A 12,534-nucleotide genomic window follows, 5' to 3' on the forward strand; every position below is an offset into this window, starting at 1 on the left:
TGGTTGCTGCTGTATTCCATGTATTCGAGGACTGTTACAAAACCTTATTGACACTTCCATCACCAAAACTATGTTCCAAAATATACAAGATGACGGAGAACTAGATGCCTTACTGGGTCAGGTGACCACCTCTGTCTGACAAGTGATGGGTAAAAGTTCTACGAAGAAAGCGCTATTTTATTTTGATGATTCTAAAGTGTGACATTTTGATTCCAGTGTGTTCTGATTGTACCGGAGGATTATATCATGATGGACAATCATTTTTATATAAAGGAAAAAGCATCGATAGGATAATAATAAATGAAGGCCAAGATTCTCTGGGAGGCAAGCCTAATTTTGGATACAATTGGTGAAATGACTAATATATATATATATATATATATATATATATATATATATATATTATAATCTCAATGTAATACTTTTATATGAAATAATTACGTACTTAGTCTTGAAGTGTGAACCCAGACCTTCTGGAAATAAAGCTTCGGGCCTGAGGAAGCCAGTGGTCTATGGTAGAGTCATTTTATATGTGTATGTGAGACATAATCTTACTATTAAACTGTGTTGATGTATTGATCTAAAGTGGGGAATGTTAAGAAAATTGTAGATCAATGTATCAGTTAATTGTTCTTTTATTGCATTGTAGACTAGAAATATATAGCATGATGCTAGTAAAAGTAGTGAAGGGGTTAAATGAAACCCTTCTACAGACAGGAGATAAGACAGTCTCCTAGACTGCCTCCCTTGCATTCCTTTGCACTGAATTCATAAGGGTTTCAGTGTATGTTATAGTAACACCTTAAAAGGTGTAACTTATGTTAATCATTTTGGTTTTAGCCTGTTATGTATTCTTATTAATCTTGGAGGTATATACTTTTCCTGTGATGTAATTTATGGTATATAAACCAAATACACCTTAGAATAAACTAGAAATCACCTGATACCGCGCAGGCTGGTGGGATTTGTATTTCTCCTGGGCCCAGACTTCTGCACGAGATCTGGGATCATCTTCTCTTTGATAAACACATAAATTCATCTTACATTTTTGTACATCTCCCCCGAGTAACAGCGGTCCCCGTGTACATCTCCCCCAAGTAACAGCGGTCCCTCTGTACGTCTCCCCCAAGTAACAGCGGTCCCTCTGTACGTCTCCCCCAAGTAACAGCGGTCCCTCTGTACGTCTCCCCCAAGTAACAGCGGTCCCTCTGTACGTCTCCCCCAAGTAACAGCGGTCCCTCTGTACGTCTCCCCCAAGTAACAGCGGTCCCTCTGTACGTCTCCCCCAAGTAACAGCGGTCCCTCTGTACGTCTCCCCCAAGTAACAGCGGTCCCTCTGTACGTCTCCCCCAAGTAACAGCGGTCCCTCTGTACATCTCCCCCAAGTAACAGCGGTCCCTCTGTACGTCTCCCCCAAGTAACAGCGGTCCCCCGCGTACGTCTCCCCCAAGTAACAGCGGTCCCCCGCGTACGTCTCCCCCAAGTAACAGCGGTCCCCCGCGTACGTCTCCCCCAAGTAACAGCGGTCCCCCGCGTACGTCTCCCCCAAGTAACAGCGGTCCCCCGCGTACGTCTCCCCCAAGTAACAGCGGTCCCCCGCGTACGTCTCCCCCAAGTAACAGCGGTCCCCCGCGTACGTGTCCCCCAAGTAACAGCGGTCCCCCGCGTACGTGTCCCCCAAGTAACAGCGGTCCCCCGCGTACGTGTCCCCCAAGTAACAGCGGTCCCCCGCGTACGTGTCCCCCCTCCCAAGTAACAGCGGTCCCCCGCGTACATCGTACCCCCCAAGTTACAGCGGTCCTCGGCGTACATCGTACCCCCCAAGTAACAGCAGCGCCTGTGTGTTCTCCAATAATAGCATTCCCTTGGTATATCTACAGTAAGTAATAGTGGTCCATCTGTGCGTCTCCCCAAAGTACAAACCACAAGTAATAGCAGCGGAATCTGACCCTTTGCGCCGCCAATGACAATTTGTGTACCTGTCCACAGTCTTCTAATCTGTGCTGCTAATTTGCCAGCAACTGCGCTGGCGCACATGCGCAGATTCTGTCGGGCCGTTGCTAGGCGATGGCGTTGATCCTGCAAACTTTCCGCAATGATGAATGCAGAAGGGCTCCCTTCCTGAAGTAACAGCGCTGTAGGCTGTAATCACCCCATAAATCTATACAAGAGAGAATATAACATCTACTCTTTAGTGTCTCTTAAAAGGTTTCTCCTTATTATCTCCATAGAAGGTATTTTCTTCTACATGGGATTTATTGTGGTTTTTACATGCGGTCATCTTCTTCCTATTCAGGTTCCTGCATCCCAGTATCGTCTGTTGGTATCGTCCATACGAGAATATTTTCCTGATGACCTTACCAAGGATGGATGGGAAGAGGAAGGAGATGGCAGAGAGTATATTACATCTCACCCTAGAGATCCTTTATCAGCTTACTGGGGAGGTGAGAGATACTGATGATGTCACATGACATCATTCTTATATATGATAACAGATGGACATGACTGAGAAGGTGAGGGACTCTGTAAATGCATGTAATCCCATTTATTAGTCCGTCTCTTTCATCAGGATTATACAGTAGTGATGAAGACCTCTAGTGAGCACCGGCAGAACTTTGTATCTGAAGGTTATGGAAGAACCCTGAGCCCAATCACAGGGCCTTCAGCTCACTACCCGATACATGAGGACTTCAATGGGCTGAAGATCCTAGAACATGTCCACAAGATGACGGAGTTGCTGACAGGAGAGGTGACACTGCGGGGAATGGGGGACATTATACAGTAACAGGAGGGCTGTGGAGGATGACTGTATATTGTGTGTCAGGTTCCTATAAGGTGTCAGGACGTCTCCGTCTACTTCTCCATGGAGGAGTGGGAGTATTTAGAAGGACACAAGGATCTGTACAAGGACATCACGATGGAGGATCAGCAGCCGCTCACATCACAAGGTAATAGACATATATAAGTACACATGACCCTAAGTATCTGAAGAAGGGGTCCAGTCACTGTATGTGTGTATTACAGATGGACCCGGTAATAAAACATCCCCAGAGAGCCGCCCCGGTCCTTTTCATCCACAGGATTATCCGGTACGTGGAGAAACTCGCTATAATCTGTAGAAGGCGCTGAAGGTTTTGAATTCAATACCACATTGTCCCCAACCCTTTGAGACTAATGGGGTCTAACAGAAGTTTCTCTCTGCGCTGAAACAACTTCCTACTGCTGTTCTTCGGAGCTCCAAAGCACTGAGTCGGCATTGATTGGCCGATTCATAATTCCCACCAATTAACATGAACAAGCTGTGATTGTAAGAAGCATGTCGAAGCTCCAGAGAGCGGCAGGACGGACCTGGACCAAGCCTGCTTATATTTCAAGTCTCTCTAAAAATCCCAACAAATCAGCGTAGGGCTTATTTACAGGGAAACAGGGCAGGCTAAATGTACATTTGTATGATGTTCTTGGGGTTGTCATTGAGCTGCCATCTAATATCTATGTCCGGCCTTTAGGAGAACTGCAGCTGGTTCCCTCATATAACTACTGCTGTCCCGTCATTAGTGGTCATCATGCTAATTAATGATCTGTTCCGCTCATCTAACACGTTCCTGGTGACTTCTACATCTGTCTGACTTTTACAGTATTTGTTCCGCAGATTTTCAGTCAGGGTGATGATCTGAAGAATATTGATGCTGCAGCCATAGTGGTAAAAAAAGAGATAAATGTGAGGGGTGATGAGCGGTGGAAGGAGGAGATTCCTACAGGTAACCGTCCAGGTGAGTAGTAACCACTGAGTCATGCAAAGAACACTCACATCTTCTACTCTTTCATCACCTGCAACAGTCTTGTGCCACATTTTTAAGCTCTGCGTTCTGTCAGATTTTTTAGCTGCGTATTCACCCATTTAGCTAAACACAAATTAAAAGTGGATGAAAATGTGATACCGCTATAGGAGATAACACATGAGGAGCATGTAAATATGGATAGGAAAATACAGCAGGAACATAAGCATGAAGGAAGCCTATGGGAGCGAGGTCTATTTCTTCATCATCTGCTGTTAGTATGTAGGGAGGAGGGGTATTTCCCTATTTTTGGGACTAAGGAAACATTAGTTGCTATTAGACTCATATCAAGTTACCTAATGCCTAAAACAGAACCCAGAACAGAGCTCCTCTCCAAAGTGAACACCCCAATCCTGGCTATGTGTTCCCAGCTAAAATACTGAGGACGGGGCGCAACGCCCTAAAACATTATATGCTGGATTAACTTTTAATAAAAACAGAGGAGTCAGGTTTAAAACACGTCTCGTGCCTCTTAGAGTCAAAACGGATTGCGCCTACTACCAAATTTTTTTACCCTGCATTTTTTCGCAAGTACTTGCATGTCCCCCTTGGAAGGTGTGACGTTTCGTGGATTGGCTGCACTCTTTCAGATTTATGAAACATCGATCAATCTCCATCCCATATATAGAAAAAAGGGGGAAGGAAAACAAAACAAAATTCTCAAACCAAAACATCAGTATATAGATTTGCTCCGATCTCTCTCTTTTTCCTCTCATCTTTAATTACGGTAGTTGCTGTTTGCATTAGGTAACTTGATAGTCTAACAGAACCCAGATAACAGAATCCGCATCATGGAGACTCAGATGCAACAATGCAAAAAATATATATTTTCTAAGGGAAGAATTTTTATTGTGCAAAAGTGGTGATACCTAAAAAAATATATATAATTTTGGTATTGTTGTAATTGTAGTGACCCGCAGAAAAAAAATTATCATGTCATATCATACATTTATGCAGTATGATTAAGGCTGCGTTCACATGGTCGAGAAAATCTGGGTCAGTAAGACCATTTCGGAGTGGGCTGCGGAGCTGCCGAGAGCTATCCTAGCAGATTGCGCTCACGATCAATTATTAGAGCTGTCCCAACAGATTGATCATGCAAGGAGATCTGTCTGTGAGGCATCCCTTAAGGCAGCAAGGCTCATAGCTCAGGTATTTGCCTAAACCATGGTCATACGGCGCACCCTGTGGTTGAAAGCCTGGGAGGCCGATGCCTCTAAAAAAGTGCTTGCACGCCTCCCCTTTGGGGAATTTAGACTGTTCGGCTCTCGGCTGGATGAAATCATTTCTCATGGAGTAGTTCCCATTTGCTTCAGCATGGGCCTAAATTTGTTGGCTCCAGACGGAGCAAAAATTTTCTTTTTTGGCCCTTTACTGCTTCGGTCCTCGAACTTCAGGCAACAGGAGGGCATCACAAGACCAGAGGTAAGGTCCTTCCTTTAGGCCAAACCCAGCATGGCACCTACGTCACCAGCATGGTAAGCCATTTTCCGTCAAATCCTCTAAATAATGGGTGGCCCCCACATATGGTTTCCAGAATGGGGGGGGGGGCAGCTAACCCTCCAGGGATATCTTACCCACCCACATTGCTTACACATGGGTTCTAAAGCGTGTCTCCACAGCTTATGTGATCGAGTTCATTACCCAGCCACCCAAACGTTTTTTTACTTCAAGGGTTCCAGAATCTCCTCTAGAAGCCAGAGCCATTCTATTTGCGACCTGGTTGCTCGGGGCATCATACTGTGGGCCCCATCTTCCCAGCATTACAAGGGTTTTTATTCCAATCCATTCACTGTTGCCAAAAAGGATGGCTCATTCAGGTTCTAAATTGCTGCAAAAGAGTTCAGCACTTTTGCTTGAAGCCCCTCAGGTCAGTCATGACGTCCATGCAGTCGGGCAAATTCCTCTCGTCCGTAGACATCAAAGATGCCTAACTGCATGTCCCCATTTGTCAGGCGCAACAGCGTTTCCTTCGGTTTGCCATTCGGTCCAGGTATCACCAGTTTGCAGCCCTTCCATTCTGACTGACTACTGCAACCCAGGGTTTTACCTATAGGGGTGTTGGCAGTCATGGCACTCTTCCATCTGCGAGGGATTGTGACCATTCCTTGTTTGGACCACATTCTGATAAAAGCTCCTACTCGGGAGTCCAACCTGCAGAGTCTTCAGGTCACATTGGACACTCTGGCCAGCTTCAGATGGGTCATCAATTTTCCAAATTGTCCCTTATCCAAGCCCAGCACATAATTTTTCTGGGTCTGCTCTTCGACACAGCGCATGCCAAACTCTTTTGCTGCCAAAAAAAACTGTGTCGCCTCGGAGAGCAGATACGCTCTCTGTGAACGCAAGACCGCGTATCCATTCACGACTGAATGTGAGTGTTGGGTCTCATAGTTTAAAACTTCGAGGTGATCCAGTATGGGCTGTTCGATGCCTGATCCTAACAATGGACCATCCTCTCTCTGTGGGACAGTTTTGTGGAGTCTCTAGAATGGAGGATCTCTGTACCTCCTCAAATCCCACGCTCCCTCTAGTTGTAGAGACCCTTGTAATCTCGTGGGAAGGATTCCGATTCCCATATGCATTACCTCCACTCTCTCTGATCCCGCAACTGCTCAAGAAAATCAGGCAGGAGGGCTTTCTAGTCATCCTCATTGTTCCTGATTGGCCACGCAGAACATGGTACTTGGAGCTCTTCTATCTCCAAGTCAACGCTCCATGGCGCCTTCCACTCTGGCCTGACCTCCTCTCTCAGGGACCTCTCTACCACCCCAATTTGTTCATGCTACATTTAATGGCATGATTGTTGAGGCCGCAGTCTTAAGATTGCATGGCTTTGGAGAATTGGACATTCAAACTATGATAAAGGCTAGGAAGCCGCCTTCTTCTAAGGTCCATCATTGGGTATGGAGGAGTTTCTTCCTCTGGTCCGAACAGCGGAAGGTTCACCCTATGCGTTTCTCCCTGCCTCGGGTCCTTTCCTTTTTGCAGAGTGGTCTGGAGTCAGGATTGGGCCTCCCTTCTTTAAAAGGACAGGTGTTGGCCCTGTCGGTGCTTTTTCAGTATTGTCTGGCCTCAAGGTTGGCAGTCCGCATCTTCTTGCAAGATGTTGCTCACGCCATTCCCTATTACCGCTGCAGGACTGAAACTTGGTGCGGACAGCATTACAGTCTCACCCCTTTGAACCATTAAAGAAAGTTCCTATGCATCTCTTGATATGGAGGGTTGCCTTCTTTGTGGCCATTACTTCCATTCGCAGGGTGTCTGAGCTGGCAGCTCTTTCCACTAAGCCGCCGTTTACCGTTCTCCATCATAATAGGGTTGTATTATGGCCTATTCCATCCTTTCTTCCTAAGGTGGTATCAACATTCCACCTTAACAAAGAAATTGTACTCCCCTTCTTTCGCCCTGCTGCCAGTTATCTGAGGTTACGCGCCATCCACAAGATGTACCTGGTGCAGGCTTTTAAGATCTATCTCTCGCAGACGGTCTCTTTTAGGCATTCTGATTCTCTTTTTGTCATCCCTGAATGTCCAAGTTGTGGACTTCTCCTTCTCTCCATCTCTCGCTGGATTTGTTCGGCCTTTTCCAAAGCCTACCATGCGGGAGGAAACCCCCCCCCCACCCCCTTCCTGGTCATAGCGTATTCGGCTTAGGCGGTGGGGACATCATGGGCTGTTCAGAATGTGGCTTCTGCCACCCAGGTGTGTAAGGCTGCCACTCAGTCCTGCTTACACCCTTTTTCAAAATTTTATTGTGCCGATACATTAGCATCTGAAGATTCCACTCTGGGGCGCAGTATTCTGCAGACTGCCAACAGCTGACTGCAAGCATCATCAAATTCACACCCTAGACAGGAACTGCTTTTAGACGTCCCGTGGTCTAGAGCTGTGTACCCTAATGGGACAGATGAGTAAAAATACACTTTGGTACTCACCGTAAAGTCCCTTTCTCGTCTTGTCCATTTGAGGACACAGCATTCACCCATTTCGGGTACTTTATTTTTGGTTGACTTTGTTCATTCGAGTTTCTCCTTTGTTGTCATACATGGATACGTTTTTGTCCACCGTATGAGCATCCGTATCATTTCAGAAGATTTTGAAGGAAAGAGGTAAGACGAAAAAGCACTTTCCAGAGTGGCATCTCCTCTTTCGATTAGCATCACTGTCCCCTGTACATTAATTGGTTTTTTTTGTGTGTACCGCCTACTGGCTGTTCCTACTGCTTGGTACAAAACTGGTTAGCTCAGTGCCAGCAGGAAGGATATAGCGAGTATGCGGGGCTAATGCTTCTCTGCTTAGTGCCACTTCCTAGTGTCCAGTAGCTATATCCCGCCTCTTTCCTTTAAAATCTACTGAAATGATACATATGCTCATACAATACACAAAAATGTATCAAAAAAATTAAATCCACTCAGGATAGTACCATGTATGACAACAAAGGAGAAGCTCGAACGAGGAAAGTCAACTAAAAATAGGGTACCCAAAATGGGTGAATGCTGTGTCTCGCAATGGACGAGATGAGAAAGGGACTTTACGGTGAGTACCAAAGTCTATTTTTCTCTGGTCACTGCTCTTTGAGCAGATGCCAAGCTGTTATCCAAGAGCTCTGTGGCATGGGAGACCTGTGCCAGGCTTTATTCTACAGTTGCCGTCAAAAGACAGCACATCAGAATGAAGCCCCTTAACGACTAAAGTCAAAAGGCCTGAGGGCGGTTGTTGAGGTGTTAAATTGAGTAGGTAAAAAAAAAATGTATTTTTTCATATACCATGTATTAAAATTCTGCTTCATAACGGATTTTGAAGACGTTATTTTAGGATTCAGAGAAATGTTATTGCAGAAATGGCCAAAAACCTTTTATGTTTGGACTATACAGTTTATGTACTGTACCTTGAACTCAAAAAACACTACTGCAAATAATTTTTCATGCTTCCTTCTTAGGCCCCTTCTGTGCCCCCATATTATTGATGGCAGCCACAATTAGCTACTTATAAGGCCAAATTCGCAAATGCAGCTTTTGCTGCTGTTTTTGTTTTAATGCATATTTTGTTACCCAAAGCCAGGAGATTATAACAGAATAGAAGTGACGGGTGATTATAACCCTCGTACTCTTCTCCGTGCTATATAGTGCAGGTAGTTGTAGGGGAATGTGGAACAGACACCACTGATGGCACCGACTCACAGGTCTCTTCAGGATTTCTCACTAAGCATTTACTAGAAAGGAATAAAAAAGGAGACCCTGAACCATAAACCGATGAAGTTGTTGGCTTCAACACAGAAGCAGAAAATTGCAAGGGAAGCCCCTGATCTGCAGCTCCAAGCCCTGAAGTGTACCTGGAGATTGTGATCTGTTTTACAACCACTGCTTTGGTCAACCCTTTTCACTACCAGCAGTTTTTTCGTTTTTTGTTCATCCTACACCTCTGTGATGTACAGAGAGGGAAGGGATTAATTACTGACATTTGCTACATGCTTTCACGTTTTGTATGGAAATTGTATATACAAATGTTATAAAATATCAAATTTCTCATTTTTATTCCAAAATAACAAAAATACATTTTATTGTTGGCAGATACCAGTACAAGGAGTTCTGGGGAACATCTGATATCTTCAGATCTTAAAGCGGAAGATTGTAATATTGCACAAGATACATTAGAAGAGCCCACCATTATCCCAGATAAAAACCTAGCTGTTCACAGCAAATATCTATCATCTGATGCTTTTAAACAGGCTTTGTCTTCTGATGCATCACAGACTGTTGAGCAAGATAAAAGTGACGGAAGTAATGTTGAACTTCAAACAGCTCCCACAGGAGCAAAGCCATTTTCATGTTCAGAATGTGCTCAATGTTTTAGTTCGAAATCAACTCTTAAAGTGCATCGAAGAATTCACACAGGAGAGAAGCCATATTCATGCTCAGAGTGTGGGAAATGCTTTTACCAGAGATCAAATCTTATTGGTCATCTGAGAGCTCACACAGGAGTGAAACCATTTTCATGTTCTGAGTGTGGGAAATGTTTTAAAGTGAAAGCGGTTCTTGTTACACATCAGAGAACTCACACAGGAGAGAAACCCTTTTCATGCTCAGAATGTGGAAGATGTTTTGCAGCGAAATCACATCTTGTTAGACATAAGAGAACTCACACAGGAGAGAAGCCATTTTCATGTTCAGAATGTGGGAGATGTTTTGCCCAGAGAGCAGGTTTGGTGGAACATCAGAAATCTCACTCGAAGGCCTTTTCATGTGGTCAATGTGGGAAATGTTTTTCTCGGAAATCAGGTCTTGTTGAACATGAGCTACGTCACAGAGAAGTGAAGTCCTATATTTATGTGGGAAATGTTTTACCCAGTAATCATATTTTGTTAGACATCGGGGGGCTCACGCAGGGGCAGAGCCAACTTCAGGTTCTGAATGTGGGAAATGTTCAACTTTGAAATCAGATCTGGTTAGACAAAGACTCCACATGGGACATATTCAGAATGTGGGAGCGTTATATTCCCAAAAATTGGATCATTGAAGACTAGAACTCATTCTGGAAAAAAGTCAAACTGTCGATGGTAAAATAAAATAGAATGTATTGCCACAAAAGCATATATTTATTATTATTAGTAATCTTTATTAATCCTTTCCAATCCAGTGTCAGACCTTATCTGACATTGAGATTTCACTGCATAGCTCCGTTGTCGAACAAGGTCCGACCCATGTGTCTAACACTAGACAGAAGAGAGTTGCCATGTTGGAGCTCTCTTCTATATATGTATATTACAGTATGCAGGAGAGGGGTCTAATATAGCAGCTCTCTTCTGTATATGTATATTACACTATGCAGAGGAGGGCTGCAATGTCTGATGTCTCTTCTGCATAGTGTAATATGCATATACTGAAGAGAACTTCGAAGTTTGATCTACATACTGTAATATACAGAAGAGAGCTCCAATGACGAACCTCTCTCCTGTATAGTGTAATATACGTATATAATAATACTAATGTATATAAACATGTAGTGTAATATACATATTGATGATCTATCATCAGGATAGGTCATCAATAGTTGATCGGCCAGGGTCTGCTGCTCGGGACTCTAACCAATTTTAAAGAATCCTGCAGGTTGTAACCCCATGTCCTCAGGTGATGAGTCTCAGAGGGTGGGGATGGCGATTTCCAGGTTGCAAGCAGACCCTCAGGCTTGGGCCTCTTCCTTGCCCTCCCATTTTTTGAGGCTTTGTCATCTGTGGAGAATTTTTTTTCCTGCCTTGGAGTTGATCGACGATGACCCCGATAGGGTATCTCTGGCTGGGGGTAAAAATTAGAGGTCTACATCAGGGGAAGTCATCCAGTGAAGATTTTTGTACTGAGTTTGCCGATGGAAGACAGAGATCCAGTGGAATGACCCAATTTTGCTTTGCGCTATGTGACAAAATAAAAGACCTAATGGTTTCATATCCCGCACCTAGAAACCTAGACAAAGCCATGTCATTAACTATATGAATTGTTCGGCGAGTTAGAGAGCGGGCGAATGAACAATCTTTGACCACATCCGTAGAATCTGCTGATCTCTGAGCTCATGATAGTGATGCTGGAATCAATTTAATTTATCATGAGGTGGCCAAACGTCTAGAACTAAATCATAGACCTTTGGACTGTCTTATAGTTGTATCAGCCATTGATTCCCCTGACCCAAAAGTATGTACAATTTTTTGTTTCAAATGTTTGTTTAAGAATTGAATTATTTCAAAATGCGCTATGTAATAAATTGGCGCTATACAAATAAAGATTATTATTATATTATACAGAGAAAATAGTTTTTTTTTGTCATCGAGTCTCTTCCTAGACAGCTGGTGTTGGGATTGCCATGGCTGAAATTGCACAACCCGCTGGTGGATTGGAAAAAAGGGGATGTTGTAAAGTGGAACTGCAAAAAAGGGAGATGGAATAAATCCTCCACAGTGCTACCTATTGAAATGCAGCATTCCGTCAAGTCAAAGTCAGACTTTTTATACAAGCCTTGTTACAATGACCGGGAATTAAAAGCAAAGCCAGATGCTGGCTTTCAATAGGTGGCACTGTGGAGGATTTATTCCATCTCCTTTATTTGCATATTACCCAGAGGAGCGTGCGTGGCCATTTGAGTTTCCTCACTTAGTTCATAGTATATAGTTGCTCTCCCTAAGGAGAAAAGATAGTGTTTCTGCCCCCCGTTAAGTGGAACTCTTCCTGTAGACATAATTGCATGTCTGTAAATATTTCCGCTGTACAAGCTATAGAATTGCCGGAATTCATCAAAGAGGTTGCTGATGTCTTTTCCGAAGAAGGAGCAGATAAGTTACCACCTCATAGGGAGGGGGATTGTACTATTCATCTCATTCTAGATTACAAGTTGGCAAAGAGTCGCATTTAAATTTTTTTTTTTAAAGGAACTTTATTTAGCCAGAAGTTGATTGACCAACATACAAACATAAGCAACTGACACCACAGGTGTCAGATTCAGCGGACAGTACATTGCATGATAAACAGGATAAGAATAGGTGTTACCTGTGTATACACGTTCATTTCTTCTTAATACATAATGCCTGGCTAAAGCTTTTTTTTTCGTTTTGTTTTTTTTTTAAACTTTAACTTTATCAATTATTACTAAACATTATAGATGAGCGAGTATACTCGCTAAAGGCAATTGCTCGAGCGAGCATTGCCTTTAGC

The 12,534-nt window shown here is 43.7% G+C and overlaps 1 protein-coding gene across 1 annotated transcript in view; it reads left to right on the plus strand.

Annotated features, from left to right (window-relative positions):
* LOC136627466 (oocyte zinc finger protein XlCOF8.4-like) overlaps positions 1–11,627 on the plus strand; it is a 42,864-nt gene extending 31,237 nt beyond the window's left edge. Inside the window, exons 2-7 of the mRNA XM_066602592.1 lie at positions 2,297–2,444; positions 2,570–2,749; positions 2,825–2,948; positions 3,025–3,089; positions 3,650–3,770; positions 9,409–11,627. Coding sequence (XP_066458689.1) covers positions 2,352–2,444; positions 2,570–2,749; positions 2,825–2,948; positions 3,025–3,089; positions 3,650–3,770; positions 9,409–10,271 — 1,446 coding nt within the window. The 5' untranslated portion in view covers positions 2,297–2,351 and the 3' untranslated portion in view covers positions 10,272–11,627. The remainder of the gene's footprint in view (positions 1–2,296; positions 2,445–2,569; positions 2,750–2,824; positions 2,949–3,024; positions 3,090–3,649; positions 3,771–9,408) is intronic.
* Positions 11,628–12,534: the final 907 nt, after the last annotated feature.

The sequence above is a fragment of the Eleutherodactylus coqui genome, chromosome 5 (assembly GCF_035609145.1).
Source record: "Eleutherodactylus coqui strain aEleCoq1 chromosome 5, aEleCoq1.hap1, whole genome shotgun sequence".
NCBI lineage: Eukaryota > Metazoa > Chordata > Amphibia > Anura > Eleutherodactylidae > Eleutherodactylus > Eleutherodactylus coqui.